Source organism: Halichoerus grypus, chromosome 12, assembly GCF_964656455.1.
Source record: "Halichoerus grypus chromosome 12, mHalGry1.hap1.1, whole genome shotgun sequence".
Lineage (NCBI taxonomy): Eukaryota > Metazoa > Chordata > Mammalia > Carnivora > Phocidae > Halichoerus > Halichoerus grypus.
The window spans coordinates 78636837-78664373 of record NC_135723.1 but is presented as its reverse complement, the minus strand read 5'-3'; the positions used below and the strand labels follow the sequence as shown (position 1 = coordinate 78664373).

Genomic DNA, 27537 nt, shown 5'->3' with positions numbered 1-27537 from the left:
TTGCTTAATGGGAAAGAAAGTATTTGATCTCCTACCCTCCTTTCCCTCACAGGATGAGAAGTCCCGCAAGTATTGAGGTCTGGCCAGGATTAGGACTCACAGGCACCTGGTGGTGCTAGGCTCTTGCCACTCTGTTACCACAGCTCGCTGTGGCTAGAGCCAGAGGATGGGTCAGAAAAACACCTCAGTAAAAGTTTCGACTTTCCAGTTGAGTCATCTGTCTGGATCCTGCAAAAGGGGAGAACACTGACACCAACAGGAATTAAGGTTAAAATTAGGACAGAATCGGGGGCCAGTAGAAATTCCCTGAACCAGTTAGGTCTAAAGGGCTTTATAAATGGAAGACATCCAACATGGAGCAGTAGCTCAGATGGAACCTTTTCTGATCTCATTGGAACACATCATTTACATGCCCAAAGCAGTGTGCAGTGCGTGTGAGTGTGTGTGTGAGAGAGAGAGAGAAAGAGAGATGTGGTGTTGCCTTATATTTCTGTAAGGTGAGAAAAGAGGAAGCAGTCACTGTCTACTTTGGTGGAGGGGGACAGCACAAGGAAATGGAGGGATCCATTTTACCATTGCTCAGCCAGGTCTGAGGGTAGATAAGCTTTCCAACCAGCAGTCCATGGGGTGGATGCTGATCATCCTTGCCACTGGATGACCTTTGGGGTTCCAGGTAAAAGAAATCAGATGTCGTACCCTTGGCCCAACTTTCTTGATCTTTTAAACCTAGCAAGGCAAAGCTTCACTGCTTGGGTCTCACAGTGTATCCCAGGCGAATGCTTCTATGTTGCTGATCTCCCTACTCCTTCCAAGCTGTGGTCCTTTGTCTCCTTTCCCTACATAGTGTTCATGTTTGCCTTTCCTCCCCCTCTTTCCTCTTTTTCTTTTTTTTTCCCCTCAGGACCCACAGTTATCCCTATTGCTCCTCCTTAAGTCTTACAAGTTTCTCACCTCAGTTCCCTCCTGAGTGTCAGGGCTTTCTCCTCATCTATCTGATATTCTTTAGAGGAAGGGAGAAGCAACAGAAGAGTGTGTTTCTTTTTTTTTTCTTCAGACAGAAGAGAAAGGTGGGAGCCTTCAATGTTAGACTGCTGCTAGCTCTCTCTAATCTAAGGTTTCTGACCTCAAACACATTACCCATTAAAAGAAACATTTCTTTCTGAAGATCTCCATATGTTATCCATGAGCAACCTAAAACTTTCCTATTGACGTATCTTTGATCCTATTTCATGCAAGATAATAATGCTGTTCTTGCATATTGAGTGCATTAATTCACTCTCTATCAGAGTTTTATAGCAGAACTTCCTCATATTTAACAAAAACAGATGATATGTAGCTATCCTCTACCTTATAATCTGGTTAGGGAGAAAGATACAGAAATTCTTGGAGGCAGAAACATTACCTTATTCATCATTGTATCCCTTTAGTTGTTAGTACAATACCTTTTAGGCAATAAATGTTTGTTGAATCAAATTCAGGGTCACAAAATCAGGGTGTTGAAGAACCAAGCAAGAAATCTTAGTGCATATACAGGAATTACTTTTTGATGCACTCTAGCTGGTTATCATGACCTAGATGCAAGGAAGAGGAATATTATGATGGTGTTATTGCCATGGTCCTTCAATCCACCATCGTAAATTCTCCCCCCCCAACTGGAATTTTCAAACTTTTTTTTATTATTATTATCGAATTCTATTTTTTGTTTAGTTGCAAGTATAGATATGAGTTTGTAAGACTTAAGGTCAAAACCTTACAAATTTTTCCATATCTTATCTGGAAAAAAAGGACTGAAATTATCTTATTGGTCTTTTTCCCAGGTCCCCTCACAACCTGCACTCTGAGCATTACTGTGTATCCGCCACTGGAGATTTTGATGGAAAGTAGCTGGAAGGGAGGCAGCTGGGGAGAATGTGCTGGAAGTATGCAATGGGGGAGCAGAATTAAAACCTACCAGAGCAAAACAGCCAAGCTGTCTTCTTAATGTCTCCCCACCTCCCTACCTTTTCTCGAATGAGGCCTCTTCTTAAATGTACAGAGGTATAATTAAAAGGAATTGCTTTGAACAGCCAGGGAGTATTATTGTAAAAAAGTAAAAGTGTTCCAAAATGAAGAAAGATCATACCTAAGATCAGTGCATTGAAAGTCATGAAGAAACCTCGCTACTCTGGGCATATTCATTTTAAATGTTATTAATAATTTGAAATGTATTACAACCATCAGCAACTTGGTGTGAAGCTTGAAGAATATAGAGATATCTGTAATACTGTGAAAATGTTACAAAAAGTGAAAGTGAACATTTTGAGGAGAAATTCTCAAATATTCAGTGTTCAGATTTTTAATGGGGTTGTTGATAACCTTGTTACCCACTAGAGTTCTGACTATAAAATGCATTTAACTTCTTGGCGATAGTCAAATGAGTGACAGCCAGAGATGGCATATGCAGTGTACTTGATAAAATGCTATTTATTTAAAGTATTAGAGTGGCCATTATGTTCAAGTACAAAGTTCTCCTCTCAATAAATTTAGTCTAGGAAAAATAAAATGTTTTAGGCTGTTCTTAAGTTTCAGTAGAACACCGCGTACTCTCAGAGCTTTATTTAAGATAGTGTCAAATGTAAGAGCTGGTTTTAACATATTCACTCGTAAACAGAAGTAAGTTTTCAGGTTGTTTCTGTGATTATTCTCCATTATTGCATACTTATTGGTAAGGATATGGTGACTTTATAAACTCTTGAAACCTTCAGCCATTTCAGAAGTTTCTGTTGAGTATATACGGTCAGTTTGGTGTGTGTATATGTGTGTGTGATTCAAAGAATTGAAAATGAAAAAGAATTCAAGTCTTTGCATTATTGCTGCTTACCTGGCATCAGAGGTAAGATTTTAATCCTGTCTCAGTGCCCTGTATGAACTTGGACACCTTCTTGAACCTCTCCAAGAACTCTTTTTCCTAATCTGGAAATAGGGGCCATAATTATCTAACTTGCAGAATGGTTGTAAGGATTCAGTAAATAATGTACTAAAGTTGGTAGGAAAAATAATTTCTTTTGTGATAAAAACAAATATTGTTGTCTATTTCCTTTTGAAAAACACATGATCTAAACATAGAAATATGTTTAAACAATATAATCCAATGTCGAGAAAGCACAACATTTATATTTATAGGAAGCATAGAATTTATTAGCTAGAAAGAATTGTAGAAATTATAAGGTTCAGTGACTTCCTAGCATTTGTTTGGCTTATGACCACTTTGAGAACATGAGAGTTATGATCCTTCTTGCCCCCAAATGCCTCTCTACCCAGAAATTAGCATATAATTTTAAGGATACACCCTAAAACCTATTCCTAATCCCTAAATCCCTTGGGTCGAGAATTCTCAATTTAATTCACCACTTTGAATCTAAAGATGGAAAAATTAAGGAATATAAGTGAAATAAAGTGATATGCTCTTGAGAATTAAAAATTATTTTGAGAACTCTTTTTTTTTTTTTTTAATTATATTTACCTGACCGAGAGAGACACAGCAAGAGAGGGAACACAAGTAGGGGGAGTGAGAGAGGGAGAAGCAGGCTTCCCGCGGAGCAGGGAGCCAGACATGGGGCTCGATCCCAGGACCCTGGGATCATGACCTGAGCCAAAGGCAGACGCTTAACGACTGAGCCACCCAGGCACCCCGAGAACTCTTTTACAAAGAAGTCGTTCTCTAACACTTTAAGAAGACAGCCTTCATCAGTTTTTTGAGCATTGTTCTCAGACTGCAGCTGCATTTCATTTGTGGACTTGCTGACTAGTCCACCTTTGGTGCATGTTAGTGACAAGAGCTCTTTGCAGTCGCACACAGAGGTAATTGAAATAATTTGGGTACTGATTTTACTTTTAACACATTTTTTCCCAAAAAATTGTGTTCTTGCATTGTCAGTAAACATTCATTAGGTACCTGTGATACTGAGAGCACAAGATAATGAGACCCAGTTTCTGACTTTGATTTGGGCACAGTCGAGTAACAGGCTCATAAGCCCCAGAGGGGAGCTCAGAGAGAGGAGCAACTCATTCAGCCCCAGAACTTTGAGAAGGTCCCACGTTTAAGGTAACATTCAAGTTGTATCTTCAATGATGTGTAGGAGTTTTCTAGGCAGAGAATCCAAATATCTTAACTCCCTGTATGTGCAGATTTTGCAATGCTTATCTTTTTAGTTTAGAATAATTAATTAATACATATATGGAAATTAGTCCTAAAATATATGGAATGTCCCCCTGAACACCCATTCCCTAGTTTCATCAACCATGCACCCTCATTCCCTGAGCCATGCAGTCTCCAAACCTCAGGGTCATTCTCCTCTATGGCCTGCAGTTTCTAGTTACTCACAAGGGCTTGCAAATTCTTTCTTCAGAGCATCCCTGCACCTTCCTATGCTGTTCCCACTACCATCTTCCCATAGTTCTCTATTTTACTAGACCTGACCCAGGTTGCACAACCTCACCAGTCCTTTTTTCTACACAACCACAAATACATTTTCCTAAAATTAATTTAATCTGAAGCCTTGCAAAGGAACACTTGCTCTAAGTTATACACATAGGACTTGGTTATCTAGTATACTTATTATCTTACTTAAAGCCTGCCACAATCTGACCTCAGGCTCATCACCCATTATTCTCCAGCATGTTTGTACTCCAGCCAGGCAAGGGCAAGGCAGAGATGGTAAGAGCCCACATTAAGCTCAGGTCTCACCTTCTCCACTTGCTAGCTGTTGCACTTGATCTCTCCAAGCTTGTTTCCTTATCTGTAAGTTATATGGACAAATAACCAAGCAACTGAAAGCTGTTGGGGAAATTAGTGTGATGATGCATGGAAAGTGCCTGGGGCTGTGCCTGAGACATTAATTGGCTCTCAGTAAATGGTAACATTTGTAATCATCATCATCATCCCCTTCCTCTGAAGTGCACCACATCTCTGTCACACAGTCGTTTCTAAAAACCCATCATCTACTTACCCAGGTCATTTGTTATTCCTTTATGACCTGCTTCAGGTCCTACTTACCTTCCTGCTGATTCCTTCCTCCAAACCCACCTTCTCTCACCTCTCCTACATTACTGCTGTGTTTGCTCTACAGTGTTTCCAAACTTTTCTTAAGGATCTTGTGTTTCTCACCAGACTTTAGTAGTTAGAGCTGCCCCAAAATGGAGTAGACTGTCTTGCAAAGTCATGAGCCTCCTTGACCTCACTCTCTTTTGAGGATGTTGAAGTGATCATGAAACAGATGGAAGATTGGATAGTTGACATCTAAGGATCCTTTCAGTAGTGATTTTTGGAGTCTGAGTTGTTTAAGATCAGGGGCATGGCTTATACCTCCTCCTACTTCTCACAGCTAAGAACATTGTAGGCACACTCAGTTACGTGGTGTTTGGCAAATTGGTTTTCTGCTCTTGATCCCTGTCGCAGACAAGCAGTGGCTTTTCTTCCTGCAGGGAAGTTTGGGAGGATGAGTGCTGGGTTGGGGGATGGAAACCCCCGTGTTTATCACACTGTGACCTATAGTAAACTTCTAGTAAATGTTTAATGAACAAGCACCAGCCATAAGCAATGTTTCACTGCATCATTGTATATATTCCTTGGAAACAAGCAAATGAAAGAGTAGCCTCCAAATTTAAGGCTGAAGTTTTAGGAAGAAGTTGAAGGAAAAGGTCCATTGCCAAAAAACAAAGCTCCTTAGGTTCCACAGAAAAAGCTCTTTTTCTGAAAATTTTATTTCCCTTCCTTACAACCTCCTTCCTGGGACAAAGAGAGGGTCCATGAATATAAGACAGTGTTTATCTTCAGTGTCCTTTTTGGAAACTCTGTTCTTCACATTCAGTTTTGAAACGGTTTCATTACACAGGGCACCTCTAATGTCTGCCAGTTTCTTGTATCTCTAAAATCAACTGCTTTTCCTTCTCTGTTGCTGAATTTCAGGTAGCTGCACTTAATCTCATTGTGGCCTGGCCTTTTTATACCAGTTTGCCTTGACGCTGAAAGAACCTTCAGCTTTAAAGAATGCCTCCCCACCCCTCTCCAGTTAGAGGAGGGGAGAGGGTGACATAATGGTGGGTAGGGAAGGAGGGGAGGAAATCAGTTCATCGAAGGCTGTCAGAGTGTTTTAAGTGACTTTTTACTTCTTGAATTTAAGATCAACATAAACTATATAGACATTTCAGGCTGAGAATTTAAGTAGCAACAAAAAAGAATGGTTTTTGCTAATGTCAGGAATGACTCATCTGGTAAGAATGGTATTGTATTGGTAATACAATACAGAGAGAAGGAAAAGACTGTGGTATCTGTTCTCTTTGTGTTTCTGACCTTGAGGAGAATTATAACTTGTTTGTTGCAGAAGTTGAGCATCTAATGTGCTGATGCATCTGTTAGTTCTTATATATTAAATGGCACAGCACTTGCAGTTCCCCGTGATTGCTTTGTGGGTGAAATATTTTCTGCAATCTGATGAACTGTTTTTTTTTTTTTTTTAAGAATGTATTTATTTGTATTGTTTGCATCTCTTATTTCTCAAAAATATGCTTTCTATTCTATTTCAACACCCTGCTCTCCTCGTTGCAAATTGGAATATGTTTGGCTTTTTATTTTCAAGGTAACATTATTATGATTTCTTTTTAACATAGAGACCATGAACCAGGCACCTCCTGCTAGAAAGCTGGAAGAGGTTCTTCATCTAGCAGAGCTCTGCATAGAAGTCTTACAGCAGAATGAAGAGCATCATGCAGAGGTGATGACTTGCTTTAACTGTCCTATAAAGCTCCATATAATGCTTTGCCATAGTGGGAACAGCACTGAAGAAGGGGCCTGCCCATATACTTTGATATACATCTGGCCATTTACCTGTAAAAAACTGAGAACATATGTGCATTTCCTGGATACGCAATTACTATATGTTACAAAGGGGTTGTCTATGTATATGATTTATTATCTATTCCTGACAACAGTCACGGAACATGGGAGAGCTTATGGGATTTGCCAAAGATGTACAAGTAGTAAGAAGCAAAGCTGGAGCACAAACCCCATCTCAGGATGCCAGATTGCTTGCTTCTCCCCCCCATGCCATGACTGCTTTAGTTTCGAAATGTAAATTAATCAATGTACAAAAGGAAAAGTTGCGATCAACTATAACAAAATCAAATAGAAGACATTCATAACTGTATGACTGAGAACTAGTCTTTTATTCTTACCATCAAACTTTTCTTTAAATTTTCAGTAAGCCTGCATTGTTTATAGTTTTCTAAAGTTTTAATTATATATTAACATTCACCCTATAGAGTAGTATTTCACCAGGCCAACTGCTTATTCTAAGACTTAAAAGTCTTTCTAGTAGTCTTTCTAAAACTCTTTCTTTTTTTTTTTTTTTTGAAGATTTTATTTATTTATTTGACAGAGGGAGACACAGTGAGAGAGGGAACACAAGCAGGGGGAGTGGGAGAGGGAGAAGCAGGCTTCCCGCAGAGCAGGGAGCCCGATGCAGGGCTCGATCCCAGGACCCTCAGCTGAAAGCAGACGCTTAACAACTGAGCCACCCAGGCGCCCCATCTAAAACTCTTTCTAATAGTCATGAGTTTATTAAAAAAAAAAAAAAGTTTTAGGACTTTGGTGGGGAGTGCTTGCTTCGGCAGCACAATACGCTAGAATTGGAATGAATTGGGTGGGGAAAATATATGGAATTAAGTAAATATAACAAATTTCAGTGCTCTAACAGTACTTTTTTTCCTGAAGAAGCGCATGAAATGGGGAAGAATTTTTTTGAAATCCCAGATACTTAAGAATTTATAGAATATTTATTTGTAATGAAGCCAAGTTCTCAAAAATATAAGAAACTATAGGAAGTACATTGTAAGCAAATTCTTAAAAAAGAGTATTCATGAAGCCTTACTATAGGTAACTAAGATTTATTGTATCTAGTTATAAATATGATCATTCAAAACATCTGCTTTTAGCTCACACTATGGAATCTAGTTTTTACCTTGCATCTGTCATGTGTGAACTTGTTATGGATATTGTATTTTAAACTGAAGAAACAGCTGCTTCAATAATTTGAAATGAATCCCCAGGAGGATCTTTTCTAGGCTGGTACTACTGCTATGTTATGATGAAAATGATTATATGATAAAATATATGTATGTGTTGTCTTTGTCTTTTGTTAAAAGGCATTATCATCAGAGTATTAGATCTTTTTAATTAAAAGCTATTTCTGATTGGATATTCAATTGCAGTATATTTCACCTAAACAGGTACATCTAATATTCCCATACATTTCACAGAAATACTATTTAATTTTCCTGCCCTCATAAGGAAAATAATTACTTTCCTGTCTTTTAAATACAATTATTAAATGTTGTCTATTCCATGCAGTCACTAAATGCTTATTAAAGATAATGTATCCAAACACAATTAAAATGTAAATAATATTTTCTAATCCACAAAAATATGGTTGACTTTATTGAACAGAGATAATCATAACTCATAAATATCATTCTACTATATGCTGAAATATAGAACCAGTAAAATGACCTCTTTTAAAAATGCTTTGTAACACTATGGCATTTTCCATCCCCCAATGCTTCCAAATTCTTGGAATCCATCAGGGAAGAGAGGTGAGTAAAACTGTTTCCACTATTTTTCTAGCATGGAGTAACTCTCTTAGTGAAGGTAAGATAGAACCCACTTTGATTATAGTTAATTTTAAAGCCAACCTAGTTCTCCTTCCAATTAAAGACTATTTCTTGGAATGGGCTTACAGTTGTAGTGTTTTGATAAATGTGTCTTATTAATAATTGCATGCACAATTAAGGCCAGCTGAAAGGATTTTGATAATTCGGTTTTATCTCCCTTTTTTTTTTTTTGCCTTTTTCTTTTTTTAAGATTTTTGTTTTATTTTTCAAGTGATCTCTACACCCAAACTTACAAACCCGAGATCAAGAGTCACATGCTGTACTGACTGAGCCAGCCACATGCCCTGCCCTTTTCTTTTTTTAATCAGAAGATCCAACTTTTTCTCTGAACAATACTGGGGAGTGAATTGGTCTGATTCTAAAGTCATTTCCAGAGTGAATTAGGAGACTGAACTCTTCACTGATCTTTATTCTGCTGGATGTTCAAGCTGGGGTCTCTGTACTCCATGAGCAAGTACCTGGCTTGGCTCCCTGGGTGGAGGTCAATGCGTCTGCCTCCCAGAGCCCTCCCTTTGGCTCCTGTGCAGGCTTCTTTTATTCTCATTCTCCCTTTCTCACAGTGGCAGTTTACTCTCAGGGCTAAGAGGTTGTTTTGATCTTTAGCAATTTCCCAATCAAGCAGTTTTTGTGTCCTTCACATTTTTGACGGTGACTGGCTTACAAGACGGTGCTCCCTTCTCTATGGTGGCCTCTCAACCTCTCCTCTCAGGCTTTTTTCTGATTTGTTTTCTCTTTTAAAAGATAGCTTTAAGATCCTTTCCAGAAAATCCTTAAGGCTGTCTCCACATTCCAGACTACACTCTGCCTGACCAGAGACTTAGGCAAACCGATCTTTGTACTGTCCATCCAAAGCCCCTCACTTTGACAATGGCGGGACGTCCCAGATGCTGATGAGAAAGCCTTGGGCTCTCACCAACACAACGTCTCCACATAACACCATTTGACTGATAAGAAAACTGATAAGGTCCCAGAAAGGTTGAGCAACTTGCCACACGTGCACAGGTGGTAAGTGACAGGACTCCAGACCTGGGCGTTCTGCAGTGAACCACATTGTTATTTCTCTTTCAGTAGAGGGGTGCAATGGTTGTCTGACCCTGCTTCTGCTGCCAAGTTGCATACCGGGCATCATAGCAGGGATGTGAACGCAGAGGTGATGATTATGGTGCAATCCTGGAGATGTCCCTTTCCATTCGTTCTCTTCCTTTCCTTGCTGACTGGTGTATCCTAGGACCCTGCCTAAGGGGATGGGGTCCTGAAAATATCAGGAGAGGGGCCAAGGGAAGAAACACAGCTCAAGTTGCTACTTCGTTGGGTATTATTACAGCAGAGTCTTGATTTAAGGTCCCTAAAATAGTCTAAATGTAATATTGTCCACCATGTCGGTGACAGTGTAAGCAAAAAGGATGTTTGGCAGTAATTTGGTATTTGCAGCACAGACCGCTCTCAGTTCACTGCACATAGCTGATTCATCTATCACTTCGGCTGCCTGTGCCTCAGGCTCCGCCAGCAACAGAGGCAGGACAGGAAAGGAGCTCAGTGTGGGCACACGTATTTGCACATATGCTCACACACATGAACATCAGTATCTGAACCAAATTATGTTTCTGGATGGATTCTAACATGAAGAGAAAGGGTATTTGATATTTTTTCCCATTTGTTTTGCTTTTGCTTCTTTGTGACCTTGCTCTTCTCACTAGCATGCACATCTAAAGAACATCTTAAAGTCTGGTTATTCGTTCATGAACAAGATCTGTTTACTACCTACTACTAAATTACAGTAATCTCAACAATTGGATTGTATTAATTACATAGCATTTGTATCTGGATAGCCAGTGAGATAAACCAACATTTTTTAGGGTGGTTTTAGGTTTAGGGTTAGATTAGCCTCTGGTCCAACAAATGTCCCTCATTATGGAAGAAGATGATCCGCAAGTGGTTTAGAGATGGCAGAGTTACAGAGGCCAAATTCCATTGGCAGCAGTGACTCTCAAATGAACTTCCATGGGCATAAGTATCCTACCAAAAGTGTTTGTTTATTATTTTGTAATTTTTAATACTATATGTATAATATATACAATAATATATAACAATAAGAGTACTATTTTACCCTGACATACGCTTTGAAGTATTTTCAGTTTATCATCACACTCGGTTACTTCAATATTTATATTCATGTATGAACCCAACTAGGGAGAGATTTTGTTGAATCGAAAGAGTTATAAAAAACTTACGGTTAGGGCGCCTGGGTGGCTCAGTTGGTTAAGCGACTGCCTTCGGCTCAGGTCATGATCCTGGAGTCCCGGGATCGAGTCCCGCATCGGGCTCCCTGCTCGGCGGGGGGTCTGCTTCTCCTTCTGACCCTCTTCCCTCTCGTGCTCTCTGTCTCTCATTCTCTCTCTCTCAAATAAATAAATAAAATCTTTAAAAAAAAAACAAAACTTATGGTTAGTCTGACAGTGGTTTAGGTGTCATCCTCTAGTCTACTGGCTCCTCAAAAGAGCTTACATGTTTCTAGAATATGGCCCCTCAGTGTTACATTGCCTGGTGGTGTGTGTGTGTGTATGTTGGGGCTGGGGGTTGTCCTAGACACTAGACTATCTCCTGAGCCTTCAGGATCATCTACAAAATACAGGATTGCAAACTGATCTTTTCCTGGGGAAAAAATGAGCACATACAGCATCCCAAACTCAGATTCACTGTTTTTGCTCATTTAGGCAGCCATCCTCTTTTTTGTTGTTGTAAATTATAAATTTTAACTATATGGTGAGGGTAAAAGTAATGAAAAGCCTCTTCCCTCAAAGAAATTAGAAAAGATATAAAGAAATAAGATATTAATAGGTGCTCTTGCAAGAAAAAAATCAGAACATTAACAGTGGTCTGATCTGCAAATCATTATATACAGATGGATGGACAGGTAATGTGCTATATATAGTTAATTAAGAGTCTACATGTGTAAGAGCTTGATCTCTGACCTCCAACTGACCTGGATTCAAATTATTGTTCTGTCACCTGCCAACTATTTGACTTTGGGCAAGTCATTTAATCTCTCTGAGTTTGCTATCATAGAAAATAAGGATAATTATAGCATCTACCTTTCTGGATGGGTTGTTTGGAGGGTTAAATAATATAACATATAAAAAGCCTTTAGAACAATACTTGGCATGCAAAACATCTAAACTCACATTATAAGATCTGTATGGATTTCAGCTCATTTCTGTAATTACTGATAATGATTAGTTTTTTGTTTTTTTTTTTTTTACTTTTGTAGATCAAGAGATTTTCATAAGCATTGAATTTTCACAGCAACCCGAGGGGAGGTTAGGACAAGTATTATTATTATTGCCAGTTTGCAGATGAGGGAATGGAAATCCACCCAGGGAACTGATTTGCCCAGGAGCACTCAAATCTCCCCACTAAGTGCAGAAGCTCAGTACTCACTTCCAGTTTCAGGGTGCCTTCTTAGCTGCCACTGTTTCCAATGACATTCAGAAAACAAACGCAGCTTTCAAAGTATTGTCACCTTGCCACATGTATTGTTGTCACTGTATGAGATTTTTTTTATTGTTAGAACTTTGGTAGAAGTGGTTTGGCTAAAGGATTATAATCAAGTTTTGTTTTGTATTTTCCTCTGAATCACATTAAACATTGCCTTCTGCCTCTGCCATCTCATTTACACTAGTTAGTGGCTTAGCATTAGGGCCAGGATAACTTTAACCCAGATAATCATAACTTGATTGGTGCCCTGCAGATGGCTGCGTTTCTGGTGGAGACCCTGATGCTCTGGAGCCTCTACCATCTCCATGAAGTGGTCCTCAAGGGAGGACATTATACAGCCTCTCCTCTTACTCACAGGGTCCAGGGTGAGATGACTGCCACCCAGCAGGATGGCAAACAAGATGAGGGGATAGGTGTAGAATCCACCCTGTGTTCTCAAGGTAACAGCCTGTGACCCTTGCTTTTTCTTTTCAAAGACTGATTGCTCAAAGCTCTCTCTAGTCATCTTTAGGAGAACAATAAGCATTCATCATAGATTGGCTTGCATTCATCAGGAATACAAATTTGACACACAGATATATATACTTCTGTAAAGCATAATGACAATTTTGAGTTGATGGCAAACTCTTGCCATCCTGAAACTACTTTTTTTTTTTTTTTAAGAAAATTCTCTTCCATTTTATTTCATTCCCCACTGTGGCTTTATCTTCCAAGTTCACTTTAAAAAGACCTATGGAAATTTTTCCAAGTCTTGAAACAATCCTGACCTAACATGATTGTTATTTTCTTTATTTTATTTTATATTTATTTATTTATTAGATTTTATTTATTTATTTGAGAGAGAGAGAATGAGAGAGAGCATGAGAGGGGAGAGGGTCTGAGGGAGAAGCAGACTCCCCACTGAGCGGGGAGCCCAATGCGGGACTTGAGCCTGGGACTCCAGGATCATGACCTGAGCCGAAGGCAGTACCCTAACCAACTGAGCCAGCCAGGTGCCCCTATTTTCCTAAATTCAATCTCTTGAAAAAGCATTGGTTATGAGCTACAAGTGAGACTTTGAAACTGTCTTACTTGGCAGTACTGCATTTCTTTTTTTTTTTTAAGAGAGACACAGCACGAGCAGGGAGGGGCAGAGGGAGAATGAGAGAGAGAATCTTAAGCAGGCTCCATGCTCAGCATGGAGTCCAACATGGGGCTCAGCCTTACGACCCTGCAATCATGACCTGAGCCGAAATCAAGAGTCAGATGCTTACTGCCTGAGCTACCCAGGTGCCCCATGCCACATTTTTACTAGGGTTTCTCTCCTGCTTGACCTAGTATGTCAGGTCAGTCACCGCTGCAGCTCTAAAAGACAAGAGCAAAACATATGTAATGAAATTACACTGTTTTATTTGTTTACTTTTATATTACTTGTCATACACCCATTTTAGTAGATAGTTAAAAAGGATTCAAAGATAGTATTTTGAAAGAGCAATAGCTCATGACATAGTGCATACCATTTCCAATAGTTTTTCACATTTATATATTTGTAGCAGCAAAATTGAAGTCCTAAACATTGAGCATTCTCAAAGTCCTAAACATTAAATGTCCCTAAATCTAAAGTCTGTTTGTATTCTTCCTGTAGGCAACATTTTCTTATATTGCCATCCATTAATTCATCACATGGTGATGTTTTTTATTAATATATTGAACATTATTCTTGTGATACAAGTTTTTAAGAAAATACCCAATCTGATGGGGTGACTAGATGGCTCAGTTGGTTAAGCGTCTGACTTTGGCTCAGGTCATGGTCCTGGGATGGAGCCTCGCATCCAGCCCCGTGTCCAGCCCCGTGTCCAGCCCCGTGTCCGGCTCCACATCAGGCTCCGAGCTCAGCAGGTTTCTCCCTCTGCCCCTCCCCCCACTTGAGCTCTCTCTTTCTCTCAAATAAATAAATAAAATCTTTAAAAAAAAAGAAAATACCCAGTGTGTTGATATTTTATGATCCATTTTGTTTTGTGGTTTGACTGTTGTGTGGTTTTAGTGTAATTTACATTTGAAGAAATTAAATGAAGTTTTACAACCATGTATCTCTTAGGAAGTTCTTGAAAGTAAATGTTGACTTTTCTGGCTATAGTATGATGAATCCTTTTTTAAGTGATTAATTTTGATTGGAAGAATAATATAAATTTCTATATCACAGAAATGTGAATGTTTTGTAGTTATTTGGTTAAAAAGTTTTAACACCAGCAAAAGATAAATTTTAAAAGGGGAGAAAGGGGGCGCCTAACTGGCTCAGTCCATAGAGCATGTGGCTCTTGATCTTGGGGTCGTGAGTTCAAGCCCCATGTTGGGTGTAGAGTTTACTTAATAATAATTAAAAAAAATGTTAAGGGGGGAAAAGACCTGAAAAATAATTCACTAAAAACAGTATAGAGCCCTTATACATACGAAAAATGTGTTCAAACTCATTCATAATTAGAGAAATGCAAATTAAAACAAAACTGAGATGGAATAGCCAGAGAAATCCATGTTACTTTTTTATGTGAGTGTGATAAGAGCACCTAATACAAGATGTAGCCTCTAAGCAAAATGCAGTTAACTATACGCCTTATACTGTAGAGTAGATCTCTAAGACTTGTCTTGTATAACCAAATCTTTGTACTCTTTCACTAATACCTCCCTGTTTCACACTCCCCCCAGGCATTCAACCCTCTGAAACCACCATTCTATTCTCTGCTCTTAGGGATTTGACTGTTTTAGATTCCTCATTTAAGTGAGGTCATGTAGTGTTTGTCCTTTTGTGTCTGGAGTATTTCACTCAGCATAACATCCTCTAGGCTTAACCATGTTGTTGCAAATGGCATGATTTCCTTCTTTTTTAAAGGCTGAAAAATATTCCATTATATATAAATGTCATATTTTCTTTATCCATTCATCTGTTGATGGATATTTAGGTTGCTTCCATGTCATAGTTATTGTGAATAATGCTGCAGTAAACGTGGCAATGCAGATATCTCTTTAGGGTTCTGATTTTAACTCCTTCAGATGTAAACTCAGAAGTGGGATTGCTGGATCATATGATACTTCTGTTTTTAATTTTTTGAGAAACCTCCATACTGTTTATCATAGTGGCTGTAGCAATTTACATTCTCACCAACAGTATACAAGACTTCTCTTTTCTCTACATCTTCAATAAAACTTACCTTTTGGTTTTTGTTTTTTTTTTATAATAGCCATCCTAATTAGGTGTGAGATGATAGCTCATTGTGGTTTTGATTTGCATTTGAAAATCAAATTATGATTAATAATGTTGAGGACCTTTTGCATATAGCTGTTGGCCATTCGTTAGGCTTCTTCAGAGAAATGTCCATTCAGGTCTTTGCCCATCTTTTATTCAAGTTATTTGGGGTTCTCATACTATTGAGTTGTAGGAGTTTTTTATACAGTTTGGATATTAACCCTTTATTAAATAAACTTTTTGCAAATATTTTCTCCCATTCCATAAGTTGCCTTTTCATTTTGTTGATGGTTTCCCTTGCCATGCAGAAGCTTTTTAGTTTGATGTAGTCCTTTTTATGTATTTTTGCTTTTGTTGTCTGTGCTTTTTGTGTCATATTCAAGAAATCAATGGTTAATGGTCCCTTATCTTTTTTATTCCTGTGGCATTGGTTGTGATGTCCTCGCTTTCATTTATGATTTTATTTATTTGCATTTTCTGTCTTTTTTTAGTCAGAAGTTTTTTTGATATTGTTTATTTTTAAGAAACTTAATTCTTAGTTTCATTGATCTCTTCTATTGTTTTATAGTCTCTATTTCATTTATTTAAGCTCTAATCTTATTTTCTTTCTTTTCCTAACTTCAGACTGAGTTTGTTCTTTTTCTAGTTTCTTGAGGTGTGACATGACGTGGTAGTTTGAGATCTTTCTTCTTTTTTAATATAGGTGTTTATTGCTGTAAACTTCCTTCTTAGTCCTGCTTTTACTGCATCCCATAAATTTTGATACGTTGTGCTTTCATTTTTGTTTGTCTCAAGATATTTTCTGTTTCCTTTAAGTTTCTTCTTTCACCCAATGGTCTTTTAAGAGTGTCTTGTTTATCTCCATGTATTTGTGAATTTTTCTGTTTTCCTTTTGTTACTGATTTCTAATCTCATTCCACTGCTATTGGAAAAGACACTTGGGATGATTTCAAAAGTTAAGTTTTTTGTGACTTAGCATGTGATCAATCCTGGGTATTGTTCTGTGTGTGCTTGAGAAGAATGTGCAGTCTGCGGCTGCTGGGTGGAATGTTCTATATCTATCAGTTAGATCCATTTGGTCTATAGTGTTATTCAAGTCTGCTGTTTCCTTATTAATTTTCCATCCAGATGAGATCTGTTCATTATTGAAAGTGTACTATTGAAGTCTTCTCTTGTAATTGTAATTGTATTGCTTTCTATTTCTCCTTTCAGATCTGTCAATGTTTATTTTATATATTTAGGTGCTATGAGGTGGTGTGCATATATATTTATAATTGTTTTATCTTGCTGGAAAATTGACCCTTTATCATTATGTAGTGACCTGCTTTTTCTCTTGTGGCAGTTTTTTACTTAAAGTCTGTTTTGTTTGATGTAAGTATAAGCACCCCTGCCCTCTTTTGGTTACCATTTGTATGGAGTATCTTTTACCATTCCTTCATTTTCAGCCTATGTGTGTCCTTAAATCTAAAGTCTCTCATAAGCATATAGTTGGATCTTGTTGTTTTATTCATTTATTCAGCCTGTGTCTCTTGATTGGGGAGTTTAATTTACATTTACACTTAAAGTAACTATTTTTAGGGAAGGATTTACCTTTTAACTGGACTCCGGACCTTTTAACACTATTTTAAAGTGGTAACAACTTAAATTTAATCACATACAAAAACACTACACTTTTACTACCCCCCCACACACACATTATGTTATTCATATGAGAATTTACTTCTTCAGTATTGTGTATCCATTACAAATTTTTCTGATAATAGTCCTTATTAATACTTTTCCCTTTTATGATTAAAAACAAAAAGCTTTTGTTAACACCCTGCATACTCATGAGGAGGGTAATAAAGGTTGAATTGAGACAGTTTTCATCTGTAACTGAAACTCACATCTTGATCAGTTGATACCCGATTTCACATAGCCCAGCCACATTATAAAGTGAAGAGTAATCAGTCTCTTCACTGTAGGATGGGATTAGTAGAATCAAACATTTTGAAAGTCTGTCCTTGAAGGACTAAGAGAAAAGTATGTTCTAATCTTCACACGAGAACTCTACATTCTTTAACTCCCATTACCATATAATGGCAGTTCTATTTGCAGTTTGCACATTAAAGAAGACCTGAGAATGTATCCCCAAAAGCTCAAGCTTAAAATACAAGACTGCCATATTAAATTTTTTGTTGACATTTGTCCCAGCAAAGGCTCTGGCTGACTGTAAATGTCTTCTCCTATTTATCTAAATATGGATTTCTTAGGAAACTTGACTCTCTGTTAAAGGTATTTTTAATTAATTGGACCAACTTTTAAAATGTATGCCACATTTAAAATCATACAATTTCCTATATTATAGTTTGCTCCTTTATATAAATCAAATAGATCTGAGAGAAAAAGACACTTAAAACTTTATATTTCAGTATGAGTTATCTGATTTGGATTTGATTTTTCTTTACAAAACTCAAGCTCATTCATTACAGTCATGCTTATCTACTTAGCAGTTTAGGGAACAATTTGGCAGTTTTGTGGTTGATGGGGTTTATGGGCCAGCTGGCTGGCAGGGACCACAGGAAGTTGGGCCTGCTGCTAGGTTTCATGGGCACGTTGTGTTGGAGCTCTGATCCATCATCAGACCACATTGTTTTCAAGAACTTTCTAAAAAGTAAATATTATTTTCACTCATCTAAACAGATTTTTTTTAAGGCAATTATTGCCATTACCTAAAAAGAATTAGAAAATACCTCGCTGAGTATAAAGTAATAAACAACATATACAGACTTGTCTTTGTAGTGTTTACAGCCTAAATTTAAGAGACAGAAATTAAAATACTCACATATGTAGTCATATGTGCAATACCAAGACTTGTGAAATTAAAATGCTGAGCATCAGAGAGACTGTGTAAGACTTGATAAGACTACCTACCTACCAGAGTACCTAATTTACATTGGAGGGTCTGGAAATCCCTCTCTATCCCTACACTATGGAAGTGTATTTGAGCTTTAGACCTTAGATTTATTTTAAAAAGTAATATTTTTTGAATGTGAGAAGAAATTTTATACACAAATTTTAAGCAAATTTGGCATTAAATGAAATATGAAATCTAAAATAGAATTAAAATGCAAAATGAAATTTATTGTTTTACTTTAAAAATACATGTTCAATTTAGAACAGATGAAAAATACATAAAACAAGAAAAATTTAGTATCTCATAATTTTAAGCATAACTACTATGATATTTTATGTATTTCTAATATATCTTTTTTCTGTGAGTAGAAATATTTTAAAATGTGATATCCTATTCTACAACATTCTACAATTTCATTTTCAGTGACGTTTTCAGGTGGCACAATATTTGTGTGTGTTTCTAAGAAGTAATCTAATTTTGCATTGTTTCTTTATCCTTTTGCAGGCATTTGCCTGGTGGCCTGATTTATTGGCAGAGCATGCAGAGAAATTCTGGGCTTTATTCACAGTAGATATGGATACTGCACTGGAGGCCCAACCACAAGACTCCTGGGATAGTTTTCCTCTTTTCCAACTGCTCAATAATTTCCTCAGAAATGACAGTAAGCACTTGCGTTTTCTTTAGTATATGAAATGGGGAGGATGGAGAGAATGTTGTGTGTGTGAATGTGTATTTACAGAGCTCTCGCACTAACTCAGCAAGACTGACATAGATAACAATAGTATTTGCTCAGTCTCCCTGACTTTTTCAGGCCGGGTTCTGGGGAAAAGCAGTAACCTGCCCACTTTGCTCCACTGGCCCCGGAAGTTCCTGTTATTTCTCCTCTCCTGCTGACATAGGCATCTTTCTCTTTGCACCTTGTGAATCAGAAAATCTTCAAAGGTTAGCATTTCTAAAGCATTGGAGAATACTTACGTCTCTGAAAGACATCTTAGAAATGTGTCATTAGTCTGGGAATTCATGCTTTGTTAAGGTTTCTATTTCTATTTTCTATTTTTATTATGCATTCTGATAATATTGTTTGCCTGAGAGGGATTCACTTCCATAGATGATGGTGTAATATTGCTGTGTGGTATGGGTTTCTCTCTCAGTGTTGAGAAATTTAAGAGAATGTAAAGGTCCTCTACTGAGACATTTCCTTCCAGTGCAATAATAACATTTACAAATTTTCCGATGCATGGTCTTCTAGCGGCCAGAACAAACTTCGTTTTACATCAGGACTTTATAGGGACATTTCTTAACATACAGATTCCTAGGCCCTTCCTATGATGACTCCTTTTGAAGTTTCCCTTCAACCCAGCTTTGGTTACTGCTGACATTCTTTGCTTTAACACTTGCAGTGGTCATAGCGTCACCAGTTACATATTCTAGACAGTTCTTCCCATTATAGACCAAGGTGACCTCTGCCTCGTCCTACCCTCTGGTTCTGACTTGTTGTGCTCGATGGATGGAACAGGCTTCTACTGTTGTGTGTGTTCTGCTCCGAGCCCTTGCTGACAGGTCATGCAGTTCTTCCTCACGTGGTAGGGTTTCTGTGCCCACTACCCTGCTTATCACCTTCCCCTGCCCAGACCTCACTCCATTTCTCAGGATTGCCCTGGAGTGTGGTGCTGTGAAGAACACAGTGCTCACAGTGTGACCTGTGTTCCACTGACCCCCGGGAGAGGTGCCCTTCCCCTGCCCTGTCTTCAGTTCGTACTGCTCCAACTCGCCAAGGAACTCAGTCCCCCTGTGATACGTTTCAAACTTGCTGTATTTTAAAACGCCAGAGCTTTTTACTGCTCTTCCCAGGCACCGCTACTGTATGCTTCTAGGTTTAAACTTAAAGCCATGTCTTTACGTTTGTCTTTGCTTTTTAAAAAATTACTGCTTTTGGCTTTGTTCATCACTCCATTGTTTCTTACCTTTCTTTGGTTGTTCATCCCTTTGAATCTCTGATAAAACTACTGTTTTACTGGGGGGTGGGGGGGAATCCACACTAATACGAAATTTTGTGTAGTGTAGTATTAGAACCTCCCCATGGACATCAGATTTAGGACAGCAGGTTAAGAACCTCTGTCATAGTAAGAGAGGCACCATTTTAAGTAATTAATAACATGAACTTTGATGCCAGACAAATTCACATCTGTCTCTGCCACTTGCAACTTGACCTTTGGCAATAGCTCAACCTCTGTGGACCTTAGGTTCTTCATCTATGAAGGAAGGAAAGTAATAGTACCTACAGTGTCATTGGTGGTGAGAATTAATACCATAGTAGCTCACGTATAGTAGATACAAAATAAATACTAGTCTGAAAATTTCAGTCTTGACTCTTTGAACCAATTTCATCTCCTATCCAGTTTCATTTCCAGTGATCCTATTAGAAAGCCAAAGAACTAAGCTCCATTTCCTACTTCAGATTTAACCAGTGTCTACTCTCAGAAGTTGCTAACCCCACACTGAATTATCTGTATGTGAATCATGTATTCTGCAAACGATGACCAGCCAGCTTTTAAGCTGTACTTTAATTCCCTCCTGCCAGCTAGAAGACTTTAAATGACCTTCTCCTTTTCCCAGTCTTTTAGCATCATTTGTTTTCTGCTAAGAAATTATAACTCAGGTTTAATATTATCTTAAGACAATAAACCTGGACCAAAAATAAATACATATACTATGCATTAAGTCCCTAGCTGAAAGTAAGTAAGCATAGGCTTATTTCTAACTGCTTTTTTCATTTGCATGAAAACTCAATAATTGACCATATTTAGATTTATTTGGGAGTTTATGCAAAGATAGGGCATTTATTAATGTTCACAGTCAAACAGTAAAGATGATGAATCATTTAACTTATTCAACAAATCAGAATTTCTTTATGGAGAAAGCAAGTGTAGACTTCTTAGAAATTTGGGTGGGGGGGACCTCTACTGCAACTCCAATGAATTAGCATCCTTTAATATTTATTTTTAAGAAGAGCTCTTGCATTGCAAGTGTAAATTTATGAGAGTTATATCAACAAGAACGCTAAAATGCAGGGCTTCTCTCTCATGGGGCTATGCATGGGGCAGGGGGATGGGGGGTTGGGGCGAGCTCCCTTTTCTCCTCAGCCAGGGTTGGAGGCCAAGATCAGCCCCCAGGGATCATTGTCGGGGCTGCCATGAACTGGCAGCTTTGTTTTCCTGCCTCAGACATCTGTAGTTGCTGGGAGCCCCCACTTGGTCTATAGCAAGCCTGCTGAGCCCACAGCCGGACGAGAGTGTGAAGTGGTAGCACTGGGCATGGGATCTCTGGCTCTCCTTGGATAGTGCCAGGCTCCCATGAGCTGATGCTGGCCTGCATTGCCCCAGTAGTAGCCTGACCTCCTGCATGCCCCATAGACAACGCCTAACAAACACTCCTAAATGCGGTTCTGCACAGGATTGCGAGGGATGGGGTGGTAAGGAAGAGCCCGGAGCGGGTGTTGGAGAAGGAGCTCCGCGCGAGCCGGAGCAAGGAGGTCAGCCCTGGTGGCTTAGTCGTTAGGCGTCTGCCTTCAGCTCAGGTCAGATCCCGGGGTCCTGGGATCGAGCCCCACGTCGGGCTCGCTGCTCCGCGGGAAGCCTGCTTCTCCCTCTGCCACTCCCCCTGCTTGTGTTCCCACTCTCACTGTGTCTCTCTCTGTCAAATAAATAAATAAAATCTTAAAAAAAAAAAAAAAAAAGAGGAGGTCAGCCCTGACGCTCAGGACAGCGACAGGGGCTGTGAGCCAAGCCCCGCTTCTCAGCCCTTAGCTGTATCGAGCCGGATAGCGGGCGCTCCACGCGGCTGCAAGCCGGAAGTTTTCTGCGTTGAAGTGCCTGCTTCCATCGACTGTCAAAATAATGTTTTAGAAAAGTTTTCAAGTTCTGACAATTTTTCTTCACTAACAAAAGTTCTAAAATCATTTTATTTTGTTCTAAAAGCAGTAAACCACTTTCTGTGGAACTGTGGGGGGAAAAAACCCACTAAAATGAGAATAGCAGAAATTTAATTTTTATCTAGACTTGCAAATATTTAATTCAAAAGAGTTGCATACTCCCTTTCCTGTTTTAAGCCATTTCTGTAACATCGGCTTCTATTAAATGCATAACGTATAGTTGTATGTTGTTTTGTTGCACATGATTCAGTTAAAACATGGAAGCATTTATTACTGATCTCTTTTGAGCAATGTCAGTTTTGGGGTAAGTCTAGATCTTGGCTTTGATTTTGCAATGATTAACAGATTTGAGAAAACATCAATTATTTCAGAGAAAAACAGCTCCTCTATGTAGTGAGGTAAATAGAAAAGTTCCCCAGTGCCATAATTTCCTTTTGGTATCGGGTGTACAGGAGAGTCTGGGGAATTGAAATAGAATATAGTGACTTTCACCTCAAACTCACAAGTTACTATCCAAAGCCAAGACCACTGAGCATCTTAATAGTTGGTAAAACATACCTTCTTTTTTTTTTTTGCTATTAATATCACTCTTGATAATAATGAAGAACATTGTTAATAATTCTGTGCTTGTTTTATTAAATTCCTGAAATATTCAGATGGTGATTTACTGAATGCAATCCAAATGTTAAATGTCAACCTATCGCTGCCCCCATATTGACCTTTTGGAAAGCTTTAAGAAAACATAAAACTTGTATCCCTTTAATCCCACCTAGAAAGAAAGAGCCTTACATCACTGCCATGGCATGACAGCTTTTACCACATTGACCCAATTAACATTATATCCCAAATTCTAATTAGTTACAACTTTAGCCAGGAGTAATAGAAAGAGACTGCTCTGCAAGGCCCAGTCTTGGAAGGGGGAAATATTTTGCTAAATAACAGTGTTTGCTGTTACCTTGCATGTGCTGCACAACTAATTACATAGATTTTAAATGGTTGTGATTTATGATAATGTTGCATGCTTATGTTTGCTTTGCCAAAATAAAAATTACTAACACATCTCCAAGTAGTTGGGGGTATTAGTTAGAATTTTTACTTTATTTGTGCCTTGAAAACTTGGTAGCTGAGTTGTTTGGAGTTTTGTCTTTCAGTGAATAATTCAGATGTCTCCACTGGTTGTTTACCATCTTTCTTTTATTAAAATCTTGATGCTTTGATATTTTAAAATAGGTGCTTATCTTTTGGAAAAGTGGACAGGGTTTTTGACAAAGCTCTTCATTTTCCAGGTGAGGAAACTAAATCCCTAAGAGGCGATGTGCCTGGGCAGGATCTTGCTGATGGGGATCACCGACAGGGTGCTCACTTGGTGGTCTCCAGTTCAGTTTGGGTCTGCACTAACAAAAGCAGATTCTGGGGCATTTATAGAATAATACAGTCTTTAAAGGAAGATAGGAAATTCCTTGAAGTTTTATTTTTACCTTAGAAAATTCTCAGAAGGTCCTTGAGGTGTGGGGGCAGGGGAAGAGAGTTGGTTAAAGGGTACAGAACAAACCAGAGAATGGTATATGTTGTCCTATCGTGTACGTTATGAAACATCCATGATGAGAACACCAGGGACTAAACTAATGAGTGGGGAAAAAGATTCAAGACAGCAAATTCAGTTTTTATTTTAAGGAGAAGAAAATTCTGCAGGGGGCATGCATCTTTCCTTACAGTTGGGCATGATTAGGGAAAATCTTAGCCTTAAGAACCCTTGGAGATGAAGTGTGGTGTTTCCTCGAGGGAAGAGTATGAGCTGCACCATAATTTTAGCAACTGTCCCCAATCTCCCGCCCCTCACAGACTCACCCACTGATTCCCAGAGCAGGACTGATGATGAAAACAAACTCCGGCTCCTTCATTTCTGTTCAGAAAAGACTGAGCTCCTGCTTGTCCCTCCAACCTACCTCCGTCCACCCTGATCCACTTCCCCCCAACTAAAGAGATAATTAAATGGGTAATCACTTTAAATGGTATCTAAGGAAACAGTCTTGAAAAAGAGATGTATTAAAATTGAGGGAAAATAAATGTTTTCATAATGAAGCAATTAGCATGATAGTTAAATGATGCTGTGCGACTAGATTCTACCCTTGCATGCTATCTTCCGCAATTGTCTTGTCGATAATAGATATGGCAAGTGACCGCTTCTGACAAATGAAAGCCATCTGCAAATGGCACAAATCATTTCTTTCAGCACTGCTGAAAGGCAAACCCTTGGAGCTAGTCACCTTTTAATCTGTGGATATGTTAGCAAGTGGCAAATGACCATTCTTTTGGGAACAGATTCCCAAGTGAAAAATACCACGGTGCTTCTTCTTTAATTAACAGCCTTTTCACATTGCTAGCACATTAAAGCCATCCTGAAGAACACCCATGCTTATATAATCAATGTCACAGAGTCTCTGCCTAAACGAATAATAAATGTTCAGGCTCTACACTAAGTGAAAACCTATTCTCCAAGACTTTCACCTTCATAAAGATGGGCTCATAAAAATCGAAAAAAGAAAAATTGGAATGTGGTCTCATGAGGATAAAAAGGCTAGTGTTAATAATTAACAAGGAGAGTGAAGTGGAGTCAAATTAGCCATAATAGAGCCCAGAGTGACTGGCAAAGTCACCTCTCATTATCAAAAAACTCATTAAGAAATGAAGAAGTGGAAATCCCGCTGGGTTATTCTCACACTTAGGCTGTATCAGAGATTATTTTTCAGATTTCTTTCAAATGAAGAACTGTTAGGTCACCATATTGTATATGAGGTTAATCTTCAAGCTTTGAAATATGGAGGGCTGACACCTGCGTGTTATTCTACCTCAAGCACTTAAATGAGCTGTGCATCTGAAATTCACGAATTGGTGTTTATAGATACATCTGTACATACATCTGCTGGGAACAATGCAGAATGGATGTAACTTCTAGACTATAGCAGGGCTGTGTACCAGCCTAGTTTTATAGATAGGCACTTTTATAAATGATGAGATGACCACTAAAATGCAAAAATTTACTTAATTTCAATTTCCAGAGTTGACCGAATTCAAAATTGTATGTCAGAATTTGTTTTGCCAGAGAGTATAGTAAATATAAAAACAAGGAGTCCCTAGCTTTTTCTTTTTAGTTGAGTTCCACTGTGTTGCTCTACATTCTTTACTGCATGTAGACATTTTAAATTCTTAGTCTGCTTTTTATATTTTTGTAGAACTTAATGCCTTCAAGAAAATAACCTGCTCTAAAAGGCCTCTGTGTCCTTCACAGTAGATTGGCAGAAACCTCTGGAAGTCCTAAAGGCCATGAGCATCAAGAACCCTACATTTGAGGGCTGTTGATCACATTACAGCCATTCTCAACTGTTTGCATCATCTAGAACAAGCATTTTGGAACGTAATCCCAATCAGAAGGTTGTATATAACTGGAATAAAATTATAGACTTTTCCCTTTGGCTTTTATATTAATCTCATAAAAGACAGCATGAGAACTGCAGGACTGTGAGACTTCTTCATCTTTACCCTAAGCCTTGGTTAATGTTGATATTGTTTTTTTTCCTGAATTAATCCTGCAAGAAACAGGCACTGAATGCCTAAAATTTACAAATTCCAGTCACCTTGCAGAAACATGGATTAAAAACAGTGCTGGCCCTTGAAAAGCATATCATCTAGTAGGGCATATGGACATATATACCCTACTCACTATAATGCAATAGTTTATAAAAATATAACTCAATTATATGTACTGTACTATGGCATTTTTAATTATAGTTTTAAACTTGGATTTGTTGGATTTGGAGTTGTTGTCCAAAATATAGGAAACATTACAACACCAGGGCTCTCACTCCTTTGGTAGGTAGGTAGGTAGATAATTTTTAACAAGTGTACCAAGGGGAAAGGAAGAATTGGATGTGGTTTTAGGAGATTGTTATGCTAGTAAATGTACAAATTAAACATCACCAAACTATATAAATTTACATATCAAGGTTTTAAGTAAAAGGAAAATAAAACCCAATGAGTTTCCTATTCTACTTAAAAAGCACACTTTCAAAGTTTCTTTTAGGCAGTGGGTTTTTGTTGGTATTTATTCAGTAAACACACATGTATTGAGTGCCTAAGTAATGTGCCAGATTCTTGGCTGCGTGCTACTCCTAGATCTCAGGGGATTTTTTTGTTTGTTTGTGTGTATTTTCTTCCTTTTACATAAGTCTGTTCTAGGCTGCAGTCCTCCTGACTTTTCTACTGAAGCCCATGTTCATATTTTCAGTGGTAGGAATCCTCATTATATGCATTTGTCAACATGGAGAGTGGCCTACTAATTTTATATCTTAGTCCAGTGGGCTTTCATTGTGCAAGATCCCTACAGTTTATAGTCCCTTGAATAATTACTTTATGTCAAAGTCTTGTTTTTATTATGGTCAGTGTTGTTTGTTTTGCTGGTCATGAATTGCTAGTTTCTTCTGAAATGCCTATTTAGAATTTTAGTGGGGGGAAGTCATTCTTCCTAGTAATCCATTAATGCTGACTAATTGGAAGGGGGTGGCACAATATAAAATTGGGTTACATGGGCCCAGGAGTCAACAGCATATTTTTACCCTAAAAAGAATATAGGAACTCTTTTATCTGCTTATTCTTCATTTATCCAGTGATTATTATCTCAGTAATTGTTATTAATTGGATCATAGTTTAAATTCTCAGTTAAAATCTTACTATTAAAAGCTTATGACAGGGGCGCCTGGGTGGCTCAGTCGTTAAGCATCTGCCTTCGGCTCAGGTCATGATCCCAGGGTCCTGGGATCGAGCCCCGCATCGGGCTCCCTGCTCCGCGGGAAGCCTGCTTCTCCCTCTCCCACTCCCCCCTGCTTGTGTTCCCGCTCTCTCTGTGTCTCTCTCTGTCAAATAAATAAATAAAATCTTTTAAAAATAAATAAATAATAAAAGCTTATGACAAGTACTTTTGTAAATGTAAGACTCTTTTTGGTATGTAAATAATCAACACTAATTTATTAATTATTGGGATGCTCGAAATAATTGGGCACACCTGCATCCCTAGTTTACCTTTTATTTAAGCCTTTTGCTTCCTTTTGCCATTTCTAATTGTACTGTTAGGCTTGATGGCATTGATGCTTCATTATTTTCTGACAAGGTGATATTTGGAAACGTGGCATCTTTGGGGGAAAAAAAGATGATTTAACAAAGTGGATGCTGGTCCTCCACTTACATTCTTGTAACCGCTCTTTTAGACTCCTTCTGAGCTGTCCTTTCTACTTC

The 27537-nt window shown here is 38.3% G+C and overlaps 1 protein-coding gene and 1 non-coding gene across 18 annotated transcripts in view; both read left to right on the top strand.

The window, feature by feature from the left end:
- Window positions 1-27537, top strand: part of CADPS2 (calcium dependent secretion activator 2) — a 518420-nt gene that overhangs the window by 422553 nt on the left and 68330 nt on the right. For all 17 annotated transcript variants that reach the window (XM_078059524.1, XM_078059520.1, XM_078059523.1 and 14 more), the window contains 2 exons: window positions 6649-6752; window positions 18822-18978. In XM_078059524.1, the coding sequence (XP_077915650.1) occupies window positions 6649-6752; window positions 18822-18978 (261 nt within the window). The remainder of the gene's footprint in view (window positions 1-6648; window positions 6753-18821; window positions 18979-27537) is intronic.
- LOC118554636 (small Cajal body-specific RNA 20) lies at window positions 21389-21547 on the top strand. Its single transcript, XR_004926564.1, has one exon.